Raw genomic sequence first — 24,660 nt, 5'->3', positions numbered from 1 at the left:
CTCTGTATCAAACCCTACCTTGCAAATGCAAAACCTCCCCATCTGCCGAAGGTCTGTTTTTTTGGGGAGAACTGTCACCTTGGAAATCATCCTCCCGGCACGAGGCTGAGTAAAATCAGCACAGTTTGGGGGGAACCGTTGTATGAGATCAGCAAATCCAACTGGCAGATGGAGCTCAGGCAGACACCCTTCCAAAGTTACAAGCCGCTGGCAGACAGTGGCTGCAGCCCATAATGCCAGAGCCACCTGGAAGAGATGCGCACAGAGGGAGGAAAAAGCAACGATACTGCCAAAACTCAGCAACTTCCACTGTCAGAAAGGTATTATAGTACAAGGAAGAGCCAGTTTTTCCTTGTTTATGACCAACTTCTTTACCTTAATGGGTTATTACAGATTATGGATAGGGTTTTTAAGAAAGCTTCACTTGAGAACAGAAAGCCTTCTTTTGTTCCCGCTCCTTTTTCCTCCTACATCTCCCCATGTATAATTCACACACTGGGAAATAATGGGAAAGGCTAACAGTGATGGATCGTGGCGTGCGATGCCGTTGTGCATGCAAAGCAGGGCTTAGCACGAGCCCAGCGCTGCTGCAAGCAGGGAGAGCGCAAGGGCAGATAACACAAAGATGTGTGCAGGAGCGCGAGCCATCTCCACAAACACAGCAGCGCCCCGAGATCACAAATCACAGCAGCGCCCCGAGATCATAAACCCCCCTGCACGTGCACGTTCCTGACGTTATTACAATATGTTTCCTTCTCAATGATTTTCCTATTAAAGTGTTTTCAGAAGAACCGCAAATATTAGCTTTTCGTACATGATACGGCAAAACAAGGAGCGGCGAGACTGAAGACACTCATTTCAATACTGAAATTTAGCAATTGCGGGTGTAATGAAGGGTTTTTGCAAAGATGTAGCCAGTGATGATTTTGTGCCGCTGCGCCCTGCTACAGCAATGCTGTTTATGCTTGTCCGGGTAACGATGCAGGAAAACGTAATAAGGATCTCCAAACGGTCTGTCAGGTTTGTAGGTAGGACAAACTTTGCTGCCTTCACTGCTGCTCACGGGACCCTTCAGGCATTTATCTCTGCAGCCACCAGCAGGTGACAAACCTTCGCCGAGATGGATGGTTTTCTTCCAGAGGCCTGGGACAGATACTCTCTTTCCCCACACTGAAATTTCCAGCGAGCTGTGTCTTCAAATGCTATCTCTGGCTGATATCTTTTTTATAAATAATAAAAAAATTAAGATAAATCCATGCTTACATCCATCTACTTATGCAACATGTGTGTCCGAAACTGAGGATGAACACTATGGTACTGACACTAACCGAATCTGAAGGTTTTCAAATGAAATCTAACGCCGAGTTACACAAAATAAACCTCAAATAGCCGTTTTAATTCTCCGGAGCTTATATACTTTCTAAGTCTTTCATCAGGCCAAAGATACAAACAGGGAGATGGCAATCAGGTGGTGATAAGGCAGCATCACTGAAAAAACCCTTTTAAAAGCGCTATTGCAATGTGGAGGAGCATCCTTTCCCCAATGCAGGAGACATCAAACCACTCTTCCCCTGGGCACAAATCTGAACCGACTATTACAACTTCTGACTGAATTAAGGAAGCACCTTAAAATAAGTTTGTGCATTTAAGATGCTTTCCAGACTTAATCGATAAGTACACAGAAAGGGATTGGTCAGTTAGTACTAATTATTATTACAACCATTAAATGGTTTGAAAAACATTTTCTATTACACTTCTGAATCTCAGCACTCTGGTTTCCTCTCTTTCTGCGGGACTTTGGTAATTGTAGAACTTTTAATTACTTTTTTTAATTGCTAGAAATGTATAAATACAAAAGTGAAGAGTACATGGCATTTATACAGTAAGACTGAAAGTAGTTACATCTGCTTGAGTAAGAACAGACGACTTCATGTGATTAATAAAAAAAAATCCCTAACTTAGCGATATGGCCCTGTAGAGACACCACTGCACCTACACTGCACAGTGCTTTCACCAAATATATGAAAGAGGTATTTTTAGTTTTACCAAATGTAGAAATATATTTACCAAGTACCAATAACCAAGTACTGTTAGCATTTGCGTTGGTTCTGGAAAATCAACTGCTAGCTGACAAATTTAAATAGCTAAATACCTACTTCAAAAATCAACGAGGAAGTGAAGAATATTTCACAGGCAAGTAGGCACCTGTCAAAGTGCTATTTCTGCTCTGAGCTTCTGCTGAAAGGTTACAATTAAATGAATGACAAAAATTTATTTTAATGGAGCAAAAGAATGCAACACGCTTGGGCTGCCTTAAATATAATGTCTGTTGTTTACAAACACTGCCGATATTTTAGACAGCTGGAAGACCACAAGACAGGAAATTAGAGAGTCTCATGGTTTGCATTGAAGCTACACCCTGAAATGTTATTTTAAATGTTTTTATGTGTGCACCTACAGATACACCTAGGCTGGCGTTCAGCTCCCAACTAGAGCTGCCCACCTGTATTTTACCTGTGAGCAAAAGCTAAATCACAGCCGACGGAAAAGAGCGGGCACGGTTAGGATATGACTCTTCACATACTAAAGTAGATGCTTAAAATAAACCCACGAATCACACTGGAAATGCTCATTTCTTTCCGATGATTATTGAAGAGCTCTAGAAAAGTTGCCCAGAATTGGACGTCTATAATGCAGATATTGGAAGGTAAAAAGAGACAAATTCCACCCCTGGTGACTGCCCCGTGATTTCTGCTGTAGGTACTGGTCCTCTGCAGAAAAACAGAGCACTGGTTCACCGTGCCAAGTTTAACATGTAGTTTCAATGTGTAAAAGAAATTAAATATGGCAAAGAAAGCGTTGGGTGGAAGGCAGAGATTAAATAATATCAGTAGTAATCATCTGGGTATAAATATATATAAGTATTCCTCCTGCATTATTTGGAAAAAGCACAACGCTGAGTTCTCACTGCAGCAACGAGAGAAAGGAGTTGATGTAGATCATGTTCTTGAGATCAAAAACCTAAAAATCATTTAAAAACCAAACCTGAGCCAGAGAGAAAGCCACCACAGGCAGTGGCCTGCAGGCCACTCTGGTTTTCTCCTTGTCAGAAGCCTCTGGTACAGCAATAAATGTTGCCCAACACATTGGAGCGCTGTTAGTTACACATCTGCTGTGTCAACGTTTGTGATATATCCCAAAATAAACGTACTGGATTGCTACAGCCCTGCCGAAGGGTGTTCAACACAGCAGACAAAAAAGGATTTTCCCCAGTGTTTCAAATTATAGGATATATTTCTGGTGCAATTTTACTGCTTTCACTTTCTCATTTTCTCCTTGTAGTCACTTTCTCTGAGGGAAAACACCTGCCTGTGCTGCCCGAAAGAGAGCACTGCAACTGAAAAAGGGGCAGCATCGGCCACTCGATGATTAAAGTTACCCTTTTCCCAGCGTGACCACACGAGCACGGATGCTGGCGTGAAGCAGGTGGATTTGCCAGCCTTTTGGGCTGAAGTTTAATATTGGATATTTTTCCTTTTCTGTACTTTTGCCAGCAACAGCAAATGCTCACGGGACTGGATCTACGCTGGGATGCGGTCCTACAGTTGGAATGAAGGTCTGAGCCTTGGATTTACACTCGGACCTGGTGTTCACAGCTGCAGCTACTGGAGAAACCAGACCTGGTTTTCTGCGAGGCACAGAAATGCAGGCTGAATACGAGGAGTTGATTTAATTCCTTATCCATTCAGTACATCCTAAATCGTGCCGGGAGGGAGGAGCAGAGGACGATGCCTAACCTGTTTTGAAGGACCAGAGATGCCCAGGGAGAGTGCAGCACCTGGGCATGGCTGGGGAAGGCAGGGTACAAACCCCAACTCATCCACAGACAAAGTGCAATACGTTGCAGTGCTGATCTCAGCACATTTTATCTCAGCAGAAAACAAAATTTGTTGCTAAAATCAGAGTATTCAGGCAATTTGGGGCATGGACTACAAGCATGAAAAGCTCACTTTAAGAAACACTACTGCAGTGAGAGTGAGTGTGTCAAGCAGTGGTGCACATCAACTGAATCAGCAGGTTTTTACATGAAATCTAACGCAAATGGCACCTGGGGGGAGAGACACGCAGGGTCCAGCTTTTGGTCCCCCCTGGGAGGACACATGGAGGAGCAGCCACCTGCCTTCCTTGCAGGTGGCTCCAGGAAACGCGGGGCACCCTGGCAAATATTAGCTGAGAAAACATGTTTTGGGCTGACATCTGGCTTTGGGTGCAGTGCCTAAATATCAATATCTTTCATGACTGCTTCACGGCAGGGAAAAATGAAATTAATCTTTTTTGTCGCACAATAATGAAACTCAATTTCTACAGGACTCTGGGGGAGAGGGACCATCCATTAAAGAAAAACCTATTGACTACACTACAAAACCACCACCAGAATCTCCTAGCAGGCTTTAGCTACCTGGCACACCAGAGTTAAATGCCAAAGTGCCTTCAAATATCCTAAACTTGTATTTTTATGGGGTAGTCACTGACCACCCCAGATGGTTAGAGATACTATAAATCGAAAGAATAGGATTAACATCCAATAAAGCTTCAGCGTGAAGAAATATTCTTGCACAAAATTAACCCAGCCTTAGCTAGTCAAGAATGCCACTTTTTAAACGAAGGGATTTAAAGATTATGAGAGGATTTGTACCCATCTGCCATTTTTGGCCTCCTTTCATTTTATAAAGCTTCCTTAGTCAAACTTCACTAAAAATCTTGTCAACATTTGACTATTTTTAGATGAACTCATTTTATTCGGTAGCTCTGATATACCGATTTCCTGAAGGGAAAGATTTACAAAACGAGGCATTAGGATGTCGAGTCCATCGAAGCTGCACGTTATTAATATTGCATGCTGCTGGAAAGGCCAAATTAACATGCAAAATTGTACCAGAAGCCCGAGCCATTTTGGTGCAGTTCTGTTTTCTTCTGAAAAATGGATGCAGCTGAATTCTAGCTGCTTTGGGAGACACCCCTGGGGTGAGGAGAATTAGCTGGGGGTAAGCACTCTGTAAACCCTTGGAAAACGGCCCTTCCAAGAGGGATGGGAAAGGTTTCCTGGATGGAGAACGTCTGCTCCTTTGCTGTGGAAGTGCTCCCCTACCTGCGCCACCCTGCTACAGTCGGTTACTGACCCCTCGGATCACGTACCTTAAAACACCTAACTTTCTAGTTTCCCTGGTCAGCGTGTAGCAGAACTCCAACTGCTCAGGATTGCAGAAATTAAACCCTTGACAGCGCTCTCTGGGATGGGTTTTGTTGATGTCTCACGTCCCCTCCTGCCAGACAAAGCTGTTATTTTCCCCTTACATCACAACTGCTTTTATTTTCACCATTTTGATTTTTAAAGATTGGTTTCTTCATTTTGTACGTACCACCAGCAGCTCGATCTTCTCATTAAATTGACTTGGGTATGGAAAAGCACTAATAAAAGAAAAATGTCACCAACACAACTGCTCAAGAGCTGAATAGCTGGAGCGCTTGGGATCACGAGCAGCTGCTGCAATTATATTTAGCTGCCCATTTTCTGTGCTTTGCTCACAATCAGATACTACTTCAAGAGCAGGTAGCATCATTTCTGCTTTTGTAGTAAACAAGTGACATGATTGGAATGACGAGCAGGCTCCATCTCCGAGTTTTAATCTCTAAAGGGCCCTACCCGATGGGGAAGCTGAAATTCTGGCTTTTTATTTACAGTAGGCTGCGCTCTCTCTCCGTTCTAAATGTGTGTATATGCTGGGACTTTTCTAAACTACTTATTTATGTAGCTTCTCGTTTCCACATGATTGTTTTATTGCATTATATAAATCCCCAAATGTGTGTTTCAAGCAGTTTTAATATTTATTTTCTCTGTACAAACACGCAGTTTTCAATAAAGGAAAATGCTTGCTTTTTCTTGTCAGGAGTCAGTATTTTCCTCCACTGCATTTTTTCCTTCCTAACAAACTTCTATCAATCAAAATGACTGGGGAGACGAAGTGACCAAACCGGTGAAAAAGATCTACATGATTCATTGGCCTGGTAAATTCTGCATTAAAAAAGATAAACAGGAGCAAGAGAAAGCAACAACTTTTGAGGCTTATTTTTTATGCATCATTAAAAACAGGCCATATGTGATTAAGCAAATGTCCCGCGACCTCATTTTAACTCTGTTGTCCTTCGAGGACTCATATGACTCCTTAAGTATGTGACATGTAGTCTGCAAACAGCATTGTACGGGGCTCGAGAGCATTGGAGATCAAAGCAGTTTAAGAGAATCAGGCTTATTACTGGGTGAGCGCGTGAATATAATTGATAAAGTAATAGAGCATTGTAATTACTTGAAGTTACTAAAGCTCACAGCCCTCTAAGTACCCAGAACGCGCAGTCTGCAAATGGCATTTTAAGTTGCTCGAGTGCTTCTGAGATCAAAGTAGCTTAAGAGAATCGTATTGCTAGTGAGTGGGAGTCTGAGTAGGAGTCTGAACAAAGTTGATAAGTAGTTTGAGCATTTTAAGTACTTCAGGGCACTGCAGCATGAGTACAAAGTAATAGGACAAAATAACACCAGCTTCTCAGTGCTTAGTTTCCCGGAGCTGGGCTACTGACAATAAACTCTGAAGATGGTAGAGTGCCATCTAACCAGGTCCAACCACTCAGGATGGTGTCTCGAAAACACTATCTAAAAGGGATGAAAAATCCAGTTACGAGGTCTATGCTTCTGTCTAAAACAGCTGGAAGGAAAGCCTGGAGCTGAGCTCAGTTCCCCAAGGACACCACCGTACCAGGTACAGTCAGGGGAGTAACAGAAAAAGAAAGTGCCACCAGGGATTAAGGAAAACCCCAAAACAAGGACATACTAAGTATAAACTCTCTTTTTGTACTACAAGGCTGCCTGAGGCTGGTTGGTAGGGCTGCGGATGAAAGGAGATGGTGTGTTGCAGCTCTCAACCATGAGTGGTTTAAGTTAACTGGAGAAGCAGAGAGCAGCATCTTCACTGCTACTCGTGGGGGAGCACAGTGAGCTGGGCATGCACACACCTGGGGTGGGAAACACACGGCTGATCCGTATGGACCACTGTACGCACTGCCAGTCCACTAGCTGCAATGAGTACTAACTCCACAGTACAGTAACAAACTCTTCCTTTTGTTTGATTCCTTCTTTACAAAGCTGCATAGTTAATTTCAATTCATTGAAACGCTGAGAAACTCGGTAAGATCGAGGGGAGTAGGCAAATAGCAGATATTGGTGGCTACTTTGGAAGATCAGTGAAAAACATCAACAGTTTCTCATTTTTTCTCTGTAATTGTAAAGGCCACCATGCATCAGGAGAACTCTGTGAAGGATCCAAAAGCTGGAAGACATTTCTAACTACTTTAAAACAAAAGGCTAGTAAAAAGTATTAGCTATAACTAAGAAAACTTCCATATTATTAAGACGTAAATATCAAAACTGAAAACCCCTGTAACCGCACCATTAAAAAGCCTCCAATACTCTACAAATGATCTGGTTTTGGCTATCCACATGCATCACGTCACATTTAAAAATCAGATTCCGTGACTATCCAGTACAGTCTTAGCTAAGTGAGCCCCCAAAAGAAGTTAGCAGTGAAGGAGGAACCAGCAGAAACCAGGTCACACCACTTGCAGAGACAATAAAGAGGCCCGGGTAGATCAATCAACATCAGTGCATTACAAAGGACAAAGTGCTGTTAGAAAAATAACTGTCCTTTCGGCTAGTTAGTATTCAATCACTGAAGTGGAAAATTTTCTACCTCAGCTTGATTTTAGGTGAAAGAAATGTTTCACTGACTCACTTCATACCTTTGAGGACAAAGTTCAATCTGCCAGCACAAGCACCAGTATTCAGGAGGAAGATTGAAAGTGAACAGTTTTTTTTCAGTAAAATGTAACTTAAAGAGATATATAAATATACCTGCTTCATCATAGGATACAGTCAATTTTTCCAGCATTTCTCGATCGATTGATAAAATCTGCTGTTCCAGGATGGTTTGGTAGGACAGCACACTGTTCTCCTTGTCCTTCTCATAGTCTTGAAGATGTTGTTTTAGGACTTCAGGCAGGCGGGACTTCACATATTCTGCTGCAGACTATGTAGAAAAGAGGTAAAGGTTTAATTAATACATTTTCTTTTAAAAAGCTTTATGTATATCCATAGCAATTATTTTTTAGAAAAATGTAAAGCATTCTCAAATGTAACGCCTCACAATAAAACACTCTTAATTCTACTAACTCCATGGTGCAAAATCCAAAGGTCATTTCTCTGCCAAAATGATCCCTGCCTGCCTCAAACTTCCCGGGAGTTGGGGATATAATGGACTAAATTCCCCTGAGTTGAAGTATAACCCACTCTTCAGCAAAGAATTTATGGCAGTCCAGAAAGCCCATGCTGGACTAGACACACACCACAATAGCTCAACTTCTTCATTGTTAACATATTTTGAAACTAGAATTATGAAATATAATCTCTTCATTCTAAATTTTCAAGTACAAAGTGACAGAGTGGAATCACTTCTGCTGCTATTGGTACACAACCAGGCTCAGACTGGGAGATAGAAGTGACTCTTTAACATTGAAAAATGACATATATACACGCATCCACACACACAAAATTCCTTTAAAGTTTTTTCTCTGACTGCTCAAGGCCATAAGGAAACAGAAATTAACACAAGGTGGCATGGTTGTACCGATGTTATGGAGCCTTGTGCAAACATGTAAATGGGAGTAACTAATAAGAGCATCTGCCCTGGAGAGGTGTCGGTCCCCCCAGAATCCCTGCCACCACCAAACAGCTCTCTCCCTCGGGGGCTTGGGCTCAGGCTCCTTAGTGGGATGCAAACACAAACCAGCTTCTGGCTTTTAGGTGTTAGCATCCCTCTCCTGCAAGTCTTACACTCCCACTATAAGAGGGAATAGAAAGTCCCTCTTTTTGGCATGGGTTTGGTGGGGTTTTTCTTTGCTTTCCATCTCGGATATAAACACAACTGGAAAAGGAAGATGTAGCAAAGGCTGCTGCCCAGTGCTCCAGCTTTCCTGCCAACATCAAGACAAAGGAGAAAAATAAATGATAACAAGGTTATATTATTTCAGGCCTGGAACTGACCAAAAGTTACTTCTACTCAGCAACAGGCTCTTCCTGGGTTTATATTTAGTCTTCCAAAGTCAATTGCCTATTAAATTGCAACCTTAAAATATCACTGAAGTTGTGTTCAATTTTTTTTGCAAGCTAAGCCATGTGAGACGAATGAAATTATTCCAGGAAAACTAAAAGAACTCTCCACACAAGTACAGCATATTTAATGTTACATTTTAATAGTGGTTTTCTTCCAGGGGAAGGCCAAAAGATACACTGTATACTAATCATTTTAGTCCAAGTTCAGGCGTTTGTGTTTGATGTTCCCTTTCAGAAGAGCTTCTACTCCGCAGGGGAGTGCTTTTGTGCTCTCCCTAACACAGCAATTCTGAACAGCAGAAAACAAAAGAAGGATTTATACATATTCTTCTGAAGTAAGTCTTGTGCCAGCCGAGAGAATATTTGAATACTACTGGCTGTGCACACGTAAGGAAAAATGCCCATCCTGTCCCAAAGATGTTGCCGCCCAAGTAAAAACTGAAGAGACAGATGGGTACAGGCAGATGGGAAGCCCATTGGGACCATCAGTGGTCGGGTGATGGATGGCTGTCGCCAGTCACCTGCAGCCCCATCGTCAAGTTTTTCCATGGGCATCGAGGTGAGGAATACACCGATTTCAAGTGTGATCTCACAAGTAGGGTTTTTCCCCGCCTTGGTGAGAAGCAAAACCCAACGCTCTTGCTTAGTCCCCTGCCTTTCACATTACATCTAGATGTCATTAAAGATTTAAATGGTAAAGCAACGATGGAACAGAGACAAACTCCTCTCCTTTTGTAGCAAGAAAGGTGATCAGCCACATCTGAGTAATTACATCCCTTGCTGCACTGCAGTGATGAGATACTATATTCTATTCACTATAAAAGTAATTTTATCTTGGTTTTAAAAGTCACTTCCAGTACTGGAATATGGTTGGTGGGGCTTTGAGCAACCTCGTCTAGTGGATGGTCTAATGGGAGGTGTCCCTGCCCAGGGCAGAGGGGTTGGAACTAGATGATCTGTAAGACAACCTTCCAACTCTAACCATTCTATGATTCTATGAAAATATTAAAAAAGAAGAAGTGCGAGGGCGTGAGTGCATATGTTTATGCACATGCTTGGTATTAAAGAAACCAAGAGGCTACTGGGTGAACAAAAATGAGAAAAAAAAAACATTTCCATGATCTTCCATCTTATCTCAATTATTATTGCACAGACCACAGTATTCAACTTCTGAGTAGACCAGAAACTCTCCCCGCACCCTTTAGGGATTCTCGTGCAGATCGCAGCCCAGAGATCCATTTGCCAGGATGCTGCTCATGGGCATCCCACCGACTGGGCATCCCACCGACCGGGCATCCCACCACACCAGCCAGCCCGCCGGCAGCTCAGCTGCTCCTCCTCCAGCCGGCGCTGGGGTCCCCCCGGCTCCCATGAAATCTATTTGCATCAATATATGTATTTGTGTCACAGGCAGAAGTTAGGGGAAAAAAAAAACATTTCACTACTTTGAGGCTTCAAAATAGCTTTATCCTCTTTGCCTCTGTACAGTCCCTCTTACTCCTGCAGGAAAGAATTACAAACGTAGGTGCTCCTCAGCCATTAATTATAGGTACAACTAATTGTACAGCATTTGCTGGTGAGTCTTCCACACCACCACCCCTACGAGAAAGCAAGTTGGAGCCGTAGGCACCGCAGCAGGGAGAAATGCAAGTAAAGGGTGGTCACTGCTTCAAAACAACCACGTAACAGAAATGCACACTGCTGAACTCTTACTCCTCTTCTTCACAATAACCTCCTATTTTCTGGCAGGAATTTATCCATTTCTTTTATAAAACTGAAACTGCACCATCCCCTGTGAATGCGTTTTCAGTCTGAAGCACCCTTCTCCAAATTGAATAAAGGATTGACTTTAATACCGTAATTGACTTTAGGGTATTTCGTCCTACTATGGAAAACTAATATTTCATATATATAGAATAAACTTTAAAATATCTACATATAATGAAATTTACTTGCAGAGCTTATTCACAAAAAATCACATTTTTCTCTATTCACTAAAAAAACCCAACCCTACATAAACATCACATCAAGAAATGCTGAAATCCCTCAACCGTGTGGTAACCTGAACCCTAAATGCAGCCATGCAGCCAGCATCCTTCTGTAACTACCAAATTTGCCCACATCTTTTAACTGATGAGAAACACATATCCAAAGTAAATTTTCTTTTTATAAATTATGCTAACCGCCTGCTAAAATTTGCTCTGCTTTTTCTGAAGTATATCCTTCTGGGAGCTCCCTTGTATGTGGGGAAGTAAAGGTCTAAAATGGTTAATTAAAGGCTTCTTTATGAAGCTACTTCAAAAGTCAAGCGGTGGCTTGTCAAAGCAATCTCCTTACAGAGTTATACTGGGTGATTTCGGAAAGGCTTTCAACACACAGTAGAGTATTTGGCGTATGGAAGACCCACAACCCGTAAGAGACAGCTGCATCCCTGTTCATCTTTATCACATTCTGTAGCAGTTCAGCAGTTCATCTGATGAACACCGAGCAGTGGAAAGCCTTCTCCAAGTGGCGATGCCCTGGGAATCCACTCGCTGTTGGCCCATGGTAGGGCTGGATAGAAGCAGGACGGCAGAGCACTGGGGCCAGCTCCTGAATTACACAGCTCTCCACACAAATGCTTGCACACAGAGAAGATACACCTCCACGGGCACACGCGTAAACACAGAAGAAGTGACCCGAGTACTCTATGACAAAATGTGTTAATTAAGACGGCAAGTGTTAAGCAGCTCCACGACCCCGTGAAAAACGAGGACGGCAAACAAGAGCTACGGCAAGATCAGCACACTGGCACATAAAGTAGCTGAAGGATCTAATTAGCTGGAACAGCCATTATTTATAAACACAGATTTCCAATTTAAAAAATGGAAGACGGAGACTTTATTGCCTCAAACCCACACTCCGCACCTACTTCTGTGATTTACAGGGAGAGGAGGGAAACCACAAATTTATGATGTTAATATTCTCGAGACAATTCACTCTGCCTGCCCAGCTACTGCAAACATCCAGAGACCACGGGAAAATACCAGATCCATTTCAGAGTGTGGTATTGCTGGTGTAGCACGGACACCAATAAAGGATTTAAAAAAAAACATCCAGATTCCTCTATGGTGTCTTGTTGCCTCTCCTTTCCACATGTTTCCCTCCCCTTCAAAGACACGTGGGTCAGTACAACAAGTTTCCTTCTTCAGAGATGATACACCATGAGCTGCTGGGCAAGAATAGAGTTCACCTTATGAAAAAGAGGTATTTCAACTTTATTCACCGCCTGATTTATCTCAGGGAAAGAATTTTTTAAGTAGGATCAAGTCAGTTTGACAAATCAAAGCCTGAGGTGGGTACAAACAAGGGAACAAGGGTGTAAACCCTGTGGAAGACAGTGTTGGCCATGATAATCTCATGGGAAGGAAACATAATGAAGAGCAAAGTGGGATTGATCTGTGGACCCTATTAGCCATCTCTATAAGAACTGTGGAGAATACACAAAAGGAGCTGGAAGGAAATTAGTACAGTATCAAAACTGTATTATAACTGGGTGATAAGAGAGGCTCGGTAAATAATTCACAAGACTAGATTGGTAATACAGATGATATACCTTACTGAGAAAGGAGGCTATGGAAATAAAGAAATGCCCTGTACATCGAGAGAGAGTAGTTGCTGTTCTAGGTCCAGTCTGCAAAAGGGAGACAGACCTGCTGAAACAGATGAGAAGCAGAGGGCACTACCATAGTGCAGGTCCACCAGACGCCAAGCAACAAAGGCGGCAGACAAATCGGGATTTTTTTAACCAGGAACTGGAATAATCAACCAAAGGATGAGATGTAATGAAGTACTGTAACTACTCAGATATGCTATAGGAAATATATTTGTCCAGCATCCTTGGAGCGCGTTGGTGATGAAAGTAGTGAAGACCATGGTTTGGCTATGGGATGTCCCAGCACTGAGAAGCCCCCAGGATAAGGAAGGCAAAAGACAACTTGCATGAAGGTGACAATTAAACAACAGCTCATGGTTCTTCATGAGGAAAATGGGAAAACAATAGAAATAGGGAAAATAATAAAGACAAAGGATTTCAAAGGAAGGACACTTGAAGATCTCCAAGGCTTGACAATACAGAAGGACCAACAGCTGCAAGGGAAAGGAGAGAAGAAGGTATGGGGAGCAAACATTTCCTTAGAGAAATGATGCAAGCGAAAAACATCCCAATGCAGAAAATACCTAGGAATTAACCTGGCTGTCATAAGGTGCTCAGTGATCTCAAGCTCAAGGACACGTATACCCAGTCAGAATACCTTCCAAGTATAAAAGAATAAGAAACACTGAGAAACAAACGGAGACTAAAGTAAAAAAAAAAAAAAAAAGACTTAGAGCTAGCAAATGTAGCAAGAAAAGGTTCTACAAGTCCATTTGTAAGAAGAAAAAAATAAAACAGGCAAAATGTTGCTCTACTGCTCAGCAGAGTAGAAAAGCTATTGACAGATGATGCCATAAAAGCTGAAGTATTTAATGTCTTTTTTTGCTACAGTACTCACTATCTTTACCTTGCTGCATTCAACCGGCAGCTAATATCAGAGGCAAATAACCAAAATCTTCAGAGAGAATAGGGAAAGAACATGTTGGAAAGTGCTTATAAAGATTAGATATTTTCCATCTGGCTGGGCCAGATGAAATTCATTCAGGTATACATAGGTAACGGGCTGAAACAATCTCTTTAACGACCTCTGCCTTTGAAAATTCACAGAGGATGGTGAGACACTATTTGGAAAGGGCAAATGTCGAGGCTACTTTTAAAATAGTATAAAGGGAGAGAAACAAAATTACAGACTAGTCAGTTTAACTTTGATGCCTAAAAAATGAGATCAAAGATCAAATGACTTCTAAGCACAAGAAAGCACCAAGGTTTGTGAGGCGCAGAGAGCAAAGGGGTTCTCTCAGGGTGTAAGGAGACCTGCTCCTTCAGTTCCTCCCAGCTGCAGTCTGGGGAGAAAACGCTCCTTCTCTCACTCATTCCCGCAACCGTGCCTGTGCTTAAAAGCCTTAGTACCACTGATCACATCATCAGCACCGACAAATCTTTCATGCTATCCTCTTAAGCCTTAGGGGATGCCAGAGAAATAGCCTTCCATGTAAATTAGGATGCTGAATCCCATGCAGATTAAGAATTTCAGAGAATCTTCCAGGATTAAGATGCATCTCCAGAGCCCCCCTGGACTCACCACATGTATTTGGTGCTCCCCGAGAGGGGACACAGGGTGTGGGAGCCTGTCACTGCCACCATCCAACCCTCATCCGCAGCTCACTCATTTCAGCGCTCACGGAAAAGATTTCAACTGGAGGTACTGTTTGAAATATATAATGATCCCATTTGGAATTTCACATTCCACGTTTCAGACTAGCAATCCGTAGCAAAAATACTTTTATATACAGGTTTCTGGACTTTCATCTTTAAAAAAAAAAAAACAAAACCAAAACAACAAAAAACCCCACCCACACAATTCATTATTCTAGAACAGTGCACTTAACTCATTAGGTATCTCCCAACAGGATAGAAAAAACATGGCATAATAAAGTTGTGGACAAGAAATGCATTTCAGAGAGTCCATTAGTGATTTTCTTTGTAGCAATCCTATCAGGCTTTCCTGTTTATTTCCAAAAAATATATATTTACATATATATATATATAAAATCAGATTGCTAGGTTAAAGAAATCACATCTCAGATTAAATAAAAGACCTGAAAGTCAACCTCCCCCTGACCCACTTCATTCTGGTAGAGATGTCCCTGCTTCCAGGGGAGAACCAGGACAACTTTATGAGCACATTCCCCCAGCCCAGCCACGCTGTTTTCAAACACGGTGCAGCATCGGGAGTATTTCCTCCCTTTTTACTGTCATTTCAAAAGTCCTCTCTTGGCATCCTGATGCTCTGTCGGGTGCTTATAATAGGAAGGAAACAGTTAAAGAATATTCTTTGGGTTCCTGCCTCCCCGAGAGCTAAACTCTCTGCAGACAAACCACCTTCTCAACCTATTCACACTGAAGCAGATACCAGAATTGTGCCTCCAGGCCCACAGGTGCCACTTCAACTGATTTCAGAGAACTTCATGTACATCAGCCCCGACCCTCACATCCCGCGCTCTGTATTTAGGATCAGATGCCTCTCCTTCATCAGCACCAACCACGAATAACTCCACTGAAGTCAGTGGGATTTTGCTGAGGCAAACCTCTTGGAATAAGGACATGAAGCTATGAATAGTTGTTTGAAAGGAAAACATACGATAGCAAAACATAATCTACTCTCAAGAGGATAATACAAGATCTACAAATGGCACCAAGACATTTTGCCCTCTAAAGCAAGGAACTATTTAAAGAACAAAATGCCAACAGAAACCTGTTAGTAGAGTTTTCCTGCAATACAAACTTTTGCTACACTTTTCCTATTATTTCTATTAAAAAGTTTATTTTCTCCAAAATAAATATTCCAGTAGATAAATTTACTATTGATCAATATGTATCCCAGGAAAGCCAAGCTCACAATTTAAAACAAGGGTATTAGCAAAAGCATGTATCTAAAAACATTTGGAGAATATAGAAATTCTCTCCTAGGACTTTCAACAAGACTGAACACTGAAAACACCACTATTATTTTGCAATCCATGCACAATTTATTTCCATAGCAGGAAAAATATTAGCCTCACAAACATCTTTAGTTAATCAGAAGCTATATAATCATGAGAAAATTAACCTGATTCCAAGGAGATGTATAAAGTTCAAATTAGTATTCACACTGGATTGTCAGAGATATATTAAATCCATAATTACAGTAATCCACAGCTGCTTCAACTGTAGAAAATAATGAATTGCCCAGTGAGAACTGGTGTCCATGAAATGGAAAGAAAAGGCCATCTGTTGTGGAGCTTTGCTCTGACTTTATGCTTTGAGCACAGGGAGCTTGATCTTCTTTGACACAGTCTATATGTGGATTTATGGCTACAGGCAATCCAAATAACCGTATCACCAAACAGAAAGGATAAAAATAAAAAATGATGCTGATTTATGCCTTTAAATTACGCACTTTAGTTTCTTCCCTAAGACAGCACTTGTCACTCACTTTTTAAATAGGCTTATTTAAATGTCCTAGAATGAGAAGCAAGTCAACAAAATTTGTAATGTAAAAATTACATGTTCTGTTCTCCCTCCCACTCCCCCCAACATTAGTCATATAGAAACGTGTGACATTGCAGCGAGCACACACGCCGATGTTGGCATGGTACTCATTGATCTAGGACATGGATCAGAAGAGGTGAGAATAAACGCAAACCAATTATTTTCCATCATCCAGTGAGGGAGTGGATACTGGAATACTTGTACATGTATTTTTTTTTTAATAAGTTATTTTAATTTCTTTTAATTAATTAATTAAAATTAACAAAAACATGCTCCATGTGATACAGCCAAGCAGCCACTCATTCTACAGATGAGGAAACAAACAAAGCACAGAGACTGATTTGTCAGAGATTTCAATTGGCAGAGCTACCAGGAGTGCTCTGGAATCTGGACATCTAATTAAAGGATTAATTTTATCAAGCAAAGGGGGAGCATTATGATTATCTTGTCTGGTATCTTGACTCAGGACCACAGGACTTCCCTGTCTCATTGTTTGAATGAATAAGTCATTTTGAAAAATATTCGACTGTGTTTCAGAGACAGAGACTCTTCCATAGCCCTTGGAAGTTAATTATCCTTACTGTTAGGGGATAAATTCACATGCCACAGAAAATGTTCACATTATTTCCAATCTGAATCTGCTATTATCGGTGACTTTCAACCACTGAATCAAGTAAAATGTCTGCTCACCTACAGTCCTCTTTCTCATGTAAATACATGCAAATTGATCAAATCACCCCATTATCTTCTCATTGATAAACTCAATAGATGGAGCTCATTGTAAGGCACATTATTACATGTCACATTATTACATGTCACATTACCGTGTACCCTTTCTAATCTCTTCAAGCATTCATATGGTTCTCTTTTGAACACTCCTATTTTCCGACTTTGTTCTTTAGGGGTAATCATCTCAGCAAGGCAACACACCATGGAGGAAGACTTACTAATATCAAAACCATTTCCTTACTTTTATTAACCACCTGTATTATGCCTACTGGTTCACCATTGCCTCGAGATCTCATGTACAGTTCAAGCAGCCCCTAAATCTTTTATGACCTACACTGTGCAATATTAGACAGAGACTTACAGCTGATTAAACTGAAATGCATATGAATATAGCCACTCAAAAATTTCTGTTTATAATTATCCTGAACTCTATCACTCTATTAAACTCGAGTTTAATCCCTTTAATATACACTGTATTAATTTGAAACTATTCAAAATAGCATGTATATCTAGTCAAAACACATGTTCTTGTAAGTTTTTGCTAACTATATTAAAATTATTATTATTGATGAAAATAATCAAATGTTTTGATTCATACAGCCATGAAGTGGAACCCTACTCACAAGGAAATCAAGTATATTCTCACCAGTGCAACTGGGTGATGGGACAGATGGCACCCTCAGCAAGTTTGCAGATGACACAAAACTGGGAGGAGCACTCGATACACCAGGTGGATGTGCTGCCAGTTTGAGGGATCTGGACATACTGGACAAATGGGCCAACAGGAAACTCAGAAAGTTCAACAAAGGGAACTGCAAAGTCCTGCCCCTGGGCAGGAACAATTCCATGTACCAGTACACACTGGGGGCTAACCAGCTGGAAAGCTGGTTGAAGAAGGATCTGAGGGTCCTGGTGGGCAAGAAGGTGACCATGAGCCCGTGATGTGACCCAGCAGCAAAGAGGGCAAACAGCACACTGGGCTGCATTAGGCAGAGTGTTGCCAGCAGGTCAAGGGGTGATCCCTCCCTTCTGCTCAGCACTGGTGAAATGCATCTGGAGTGCTGGGTCCTGTGCTGGGCTCCCCAGTACAACAGAGACAGGGGCATACTGGAGTGAGTCCAGTGAAGGGACACGAAGATGATTATGAGACTGAAGCATCTGTTGTACAAGGAGAGACTAAGAGAGCTGGGACTGTTCCACCCAGCGAAGAGAAGGCTCAGGGGGATCCTATCCATGTGTACAAACACTAATGATGGACCAGGCTCCTCCCAGCAGTGCCCAATGAATGGCCAAGAGGCTATGGGCACAAACTGAAACAAAGGAAATTCCATTTAAACCTAAGAAACAACTTTTTTTATGATGAGGGTGGTCAAACACTGAAGCAGGTTTCCCAGAGAGGCTGTGGAGTCTCCTTCCTTGGAGAAAGTCAAAGCCCAACTGGACACGTTCATGAGCAACCTGCTCCAGCTGCCCCATCTCCAGCAGAGGTTGGACCAGACGGTCTCCAGAGGCACCTCCAACCTCAGCCCCTCTGTGACTCTGTAAAAATATCATTAGGATGGCTACTCCACCCAGTATATTTATTCTGGTTGTTTAGACAACTGCACATATGCATGAAAAAATCTTTAGTAAATACATTAAGAATAATGAGAATAAGAGGAATTATTACCCTAATAAAAGGAAATGCATTAGCACTTAAATTGCATATGCACAGACACAAACTCTGAATCTTAATTGTGCTAGGAAGCCAATTATTATTCATGCCCTTTTTAGGAGGAGAATTAAGATTAGTGGGTAAATTAAACTGAAAATTAGCCACAGACAAAGCACTTATTTTATAACAGTCCTGTTAGTTTTAACAAATAAGAAGCTGAAGTTTATTGCAAAGGTGATGTATTTCATAAATCCCAGAAGACACAAGCACAGACACAAAAGACAAGCAATAATTAAGACTACCATGTCCACATAGCCGTATCTAAAGGACATTAATATTTGGCGTATGAGACTAATATTTCTATTTGCCAAAAGGCAAGATTGAGCTAATGGAACAAAGTAAAATATGTTTGAATGAATTACTAAAAAAAAAAATAGGTATGTCAAGATTTAACCCAATTTTTACGCTAATTGGTTGTAACTATTAAGGTAGATGAGCTGAATATTAAATTAGGAAATGTTAAAAAAGGTTTAAAAATTCATGAAAATACTTACCCATTACCAGTTAACAGTGCAGAAAAATCTGGGTCCCAAATTAACAATTTATGGTGGCAAGTGATTACTAAATATAAATGCCTACACAGCTACACCAGCAGGGATTGCATTTGCTGAAGACCTGCCAGAAAAATTTCACCCAACCAGGAAGAACTGAAACATTTTCTTATATTACTATAATCAAATCTAAGCAATGGGGGATCCTTTTTTTTTTTTATATATTGGTATAAAAAAACAGAAGCGAGAGAAAGAGAAATAACACTGAAAATAATAGTTGAAATGTTATAAAAAGAAGGAACTTTACAAGAGTATTGAACTGCTCATTTTGCAAGCCAGGCATCAAGCATTTTTTGATACAGAAAAACACTGGCTTTTGTATTTTACTGAGCTCATCAAGTTCAACATAGAAGGTGAAAAAAATAAGTTTTGCAGAATGATTGCAACTTCGTGAATTCTCCGAGAAAATGATGTTTAAAACCGCGACTCTAACCTTCCATCAATGCAGATCCTGAAATGAAAGCCTTCCTTGGCAATTAAAGTGCCTTAAAACCACTCCAGGGGATTTCTACAGGTGATTCTGTGCAGATGCTTTTCCAAATAGCACCGGGATACAAGATGGTTTATGAAGAATCAGTTTTACCAGAAGCCTTTCATTCTGCTACTTTAGTTGAGGCAAAAATGTATTTATAGCCTATTAGACTCAATTAAATAGCAAGAAGCTTTCTTCTTTCTTTGCCGTTGTTCTCTCTCCAAGCAAAGAAAGAGTGAGTATAGTGGAATATTTTAGTCTAAATGGTCTCTCCTGATTTAGAGACATCACTTTCTGCCAAGCAGAAATCATCACAAGAACTAGAAAGATTCAGTCTGGGCTGAAACACTCTAAGAATTAGTCTGTTATGCAGCAGTCCAAGACAACTCTATTTTCACCTGCTTAGAATTTTATTCTAAAATTCAACCATCTGGTCAGAAACTTGTATTCTGTTTTAGACTTTGATTCTGAAAAAAAAAAAAAAAAAAAATTGTCCAAATAATTTAATTTATCTAGAGAACTAAGTTAAGGAACAAGGAATTGCTTTTCCCGTTGTAAAAGTCACAGTTTTGACAAACACTTCCCTAAATAGCTTCAGCTCGATACCTCCTCGGTCACATGGAGCGGGGGACTGCCCATGCAGGGTGCTCCTACTTATTGGGATGTCTCCAGGATGGAGCAAGGCATTGCTCTCAGGTGATGGATGGAGAGAGCAGCACACAAGAGACCTTACATACAGCTGGTAACTTGCATTTCCTACAGTGCCCAGTGCAGAAACGTAGCAGTATTGCTCATGTCCTCTTTGCTACCCACCATCTGACAGCGCGGTGTGAAGTGTGCCCAGAGGAACGCTGGTCAGGACTGGTGGACCAAGACTTTCTGCAGTCCTGACCATTACTTTCAGCTGAAGTAATTTGTACAGATGGCTCATCCGGAGCTGGTCTGTATTCACAGGCTCTCATGCAGAAAGGCAGGTGGCACAGACGCTGATCTCTAAGTCACTGCGCAGGGCTTAGGTCACAGCACAAGGTAAATGAAAGTCCTGCCCTTCTGCATTATGTTTTCATAACTGTGGGTGGAAGACAGATACGGCTCATTCTTAAAAGCAAATGTATAAGGGTTTTTTTTGTATGGGCTTAAAAGAATAGGGGAAGCACAGTATCAGACGTACACTGATTCCCACCCTGCTGCTCTGGGTATGTTGTCCCCCAAAAATGTACTGGCAAGGCTCCACTGCTCCTTTTCCCAATACTGAGTTCAGCGCTCCTGAACGAAATATTTCTGTAAATTATTCCAGTACAATTTCAAAACTCCAGAAAGCTTAACAAGGAGAAAATGGAGAAGAATTTTCAAATAATTCCAGAGTGTCAAAATATAAAGTGCTATTATTTTGCCTTCCACAGTCATAAGTGACCTGCACACCTTAGAGACCCAGCACACCTGGACACTGCAGCAGAACATCACCTACTTCTCTTCTGGAGCAGGAGCTTTGAGCAGACATTGTCCCCTGGAGCCCAACAGCCAAGTCCTGTCCTGGTAAGACATTCACTAAATTGCTGGAAGCAATTCTTAAGCTTTCCTTTAGGTGCCTGTTTCTCTTACAAGTGACCTTATAAAAAAATCTGTATTACAAAATCACATTAATAATTAGCCCCATGTTACATCCGATGCTGTGACGAGGAGGAGATAAGAATCGAGATAAACCACTTCAGCGTGAGAACGAAAGTACGTGAAGCTGCAGACCCTCGAGGGTAATCCAAGAAGTTCTGCTGTGCAGTTCGCTCCGAAGAGCTGGAGGGATTAATGAATAGATGACACAACTACAATTTGTTCCAGCCGTATTTACCGGAGTCCCCTGCTGTCTCTTCAAAAGCTGGCACAAACCCTGCACACCAACAGTTAATGAGGAACATGTGGCCGTGTAGTCCTTTAAACACTTTACCGCAGGGGCCTGATGACATTTTCCTTTAGCGATGTATATGGAAATTAAAATTTGTGAAGATAACGACTTTGAGATTCAATGAGCTCTGTTTAAATGCAATTATGGTTCTTGTGCTTAGGTCCCCTCCTCGCTTCAGATTTGAAAAGGCCACTGTATTGACCCACGTTGCAAATAATGAGCTGGGAGCTAGTGCGGAAAGCGCCGCATTCAGTTTATGTAAAACTAATCCAACGCCGCTCAAGAATAAAGCGAACTTTTGTCTGCTCTCCGTGTGTGCTACTGTAACACCAGGCTGCCAGGAAAAAAGATTTTTCTTGCCTGTCAGACTTTGTGATCATGTGGGTGATAAGCAGCTGAAACATAAGATTATGGTACGACATAGTGTTTCAAAAGGCTACTGGAATCCTAAAATGTATAAATAGAGGAATAATAATGATCGATTGTAGTGAAGTTATTACAGAATTCTTAATGGAAAACTGGCTGGTTCTTATATCTGGAATTTGAGAATCAAGAGAACATCTGAGGGTTTAAGAAAACAACAAAATGGGAAAACAATTAACCCCAAAGGTGACAGCAGGAGAAGCAAGGATCTGTCTCAATTTACCAAAGCTAAGGTCAAGTGGAAAAACTAGAGATGTGTCTTCCACACAGGGTTCTCTGTTTAGTCAGAAGGAATCTGTCACCCATAAACTCTCGTGGAGAACCAGATTTCTCTGAAATCTCTACTCTGTCTCCAAAGTAACTGCTGCTGAGGAGGAAACCTTCCCTCCAATGAGGAATGCACATTAATGAGTCAAAGAGGTAAGGAAGGATGCAGAGAAGGCTCTGAAGCAAGAGATGCTTTAGTGACTCCACTGCTACAAACGACCTTACGCAAGCAGCTGTTGAGAGCATGAAGAGGTACTACCTGCATGTTAAGAACACCAGACCTTTCATAAACCCAAAATATCTCCAGGATTATAGCAAAGAGCGAGCCAGGCTAGCTATTCTGCCAAGAGCACACAGATGTTGTCTGTACTGACACAGAGGTTGAATCACAGCTCCTCTTCCTAAAAACAGGAGGAATAAGAGAAAATTTTGGTACATTGGTAACTGAGGAGAAAAAGAAAGGCCTTAGCAGCACCTCACCCCACTCAACTCAGTCCACCCTGCTACAGGTGTCTTCACCCTGGGATCCTGCATTTTTGTGTGCTGTTTTGTCTTCCAAGTTGAAGGAATTACAAACCAGCATTAAATAAAACACCTTCTTCAGTAAGAAAACACAAACCTTCCAGAGTGGACAGAGTTGATGACAGAGAGTAATTATATAAACGATTTAATTAAATAGCACAGACTCAAAGACAGGGACTTCATTAAATAGAAAAGCAGCCAATTCGAATCCATAAACAGTTTCCCAAAGCATGTGCATTTTCTAGTGCCATTTCACTACATAAACACTGAGAGCAGCACCCTTGAGAGAAGGAGCGGCATAAATCAGGCCTCCAGTTAGGATAAACACCAATGCCTGGATGTTATTATTTCTTCCCTCTAAAAATGTACATAGTTAAAGAATGAAAAAAGAATTTATCTTGCCTGTGCGATCAACACATCTTTGCCTGTTGAGCCCAAATGCCTGTGGGGGGACAAGGGGACTGGCTAACGCTCTCGGTAGATGCATGCACAGAGTGGGCAGCACCTGCACAGGGAGAGACGTTTGCATTGGGGTGGGAAGCAAAGTGTGCAGAGCGAGGTGCAATGGCTCGTCTGGGGCAGTGGGGTGGAAGGTGCCCCATGTCACAGGGCTGCCACGGTGGCAGAGCAGAGTGACAAGGCTGTTTGCAGCAGCCTCGCCCTTGGTGCCTTCTCACCAGCATTTGCAAAGACAGTGGACCACCAGTGAAGAGAGGCAGAGTTCAGGAGAAGCCTCTGGGGCTTTCCACCTCCATTTTCAATCTTACCCGTAACCGGAAAGCCAACTTGTTCACTTGTTTTCTTTGCGGAGTGTCTGCCCTTCCTGCATATCCCTCATCCCGTTCCCGTTATCCACCCTAGATCTCCGCCGTGCTCCCATGCTTTGCCTCCACACATTCATGGAGGCAGCAATGAAAGCAGAATTGCAGCTGCCTTTGAAGGTATTTCTGTATCGTTCACATCACTTAAGTGATGGTGGAGCACAGGTAATGAAGAGGGGGAAGAGAAACCTAGAGTTTGGCACCAGCCAAATTACACCAAATTAAAAAAGAAGCAAAAATAAGAAGGAAAGAGACAGATGTAGGAAAAAAGAACAGAGGGATACTAATTAAAGGGAGGAGTAAGTAAAGGGGAAATAAGTTAGAGAAAGGAAAGCTGAAACCAATGCCAAGGAAATAAGTTACCATTTAAACTACGGTTTCCTGAAACACAGTTAATTAAATATGGTAGTACACAGTAATTTTGTTTCTCTAGCTCATTAGGAGAAGGGGTTGTTAATCGCACTTATTAACAAGGCAGAAGGTCAAGTAGATTTCAGGCTATTTTCATCGTTGAATAGACGGGGAAAAGGGGGGCTGAGCAAGGAAATTATTCAGCCAAATGACTTGTTGCTGGAATCCTGTGGCTGGGATTAGGATCCAGTGTTTCAGCAAACACCTCTTTCCCCATGTTAGCTGCCAGAGCTTAATGCCATTGCGGAACAAAACCACCACACACAAAACTAGAAAACCAAACACTTACAGGAAAAAAAAACCAACCCTCAAACATGAGAAGAATAATGTCAGTGCAACTTTGAATGCATTTACCTAAGGGGAGAAACGTAACTTCACGATACGCTGATTTACAGAAGCGAATAAGCAGCTACTCTGCTACAAGCCGAGAGCTCTGCTGGGGACGCGCTGCCTCTCCATCGCCTCTAA

General features: G+C 41.7%; 1 protein-coding gene across 1 annotated transcript in view; it reads right to left on the bottom strand.

Moving 5' to 3' along the window:
- The window catches only part of PPM1L (protein phosphatase, Mg2+/Mn2+ dependent 1L), a 102,007-nt gene that overhangs the window by 18,620 nt on the left and 58,727 nt on the right, over positions 1-24,660 (bottom strand). Inside the window, exon 2 of the mRNA XM_074153663.1 lies at positions 7,961-8,135. Coding sequence (XP_074009764.1) covers positions 7,961-8,135 — 175 coding nt within the window. The remainder of the gene's footprint in view (positions 1-7,960; positions 8,136-24,660) is intronic.

Source organism: Numenius arquata, chromosome 9, assembly GCF_964106895.1.
Source record: "Numenius arquata chromosome 9, bNumArq3.hap1.1, whole genome shotgun sequence".
Taxonomy (NCBI): Eukaryota; Metazoa; Chordata; class Aves; order Charadriiformes; family Scolopacidae; genus Numenius; species Numenius arquata.
Note: the sequence above shows the minus strand (reverse complement) of the source record. Positions and strands in the feature narration are given on the sequence as shown.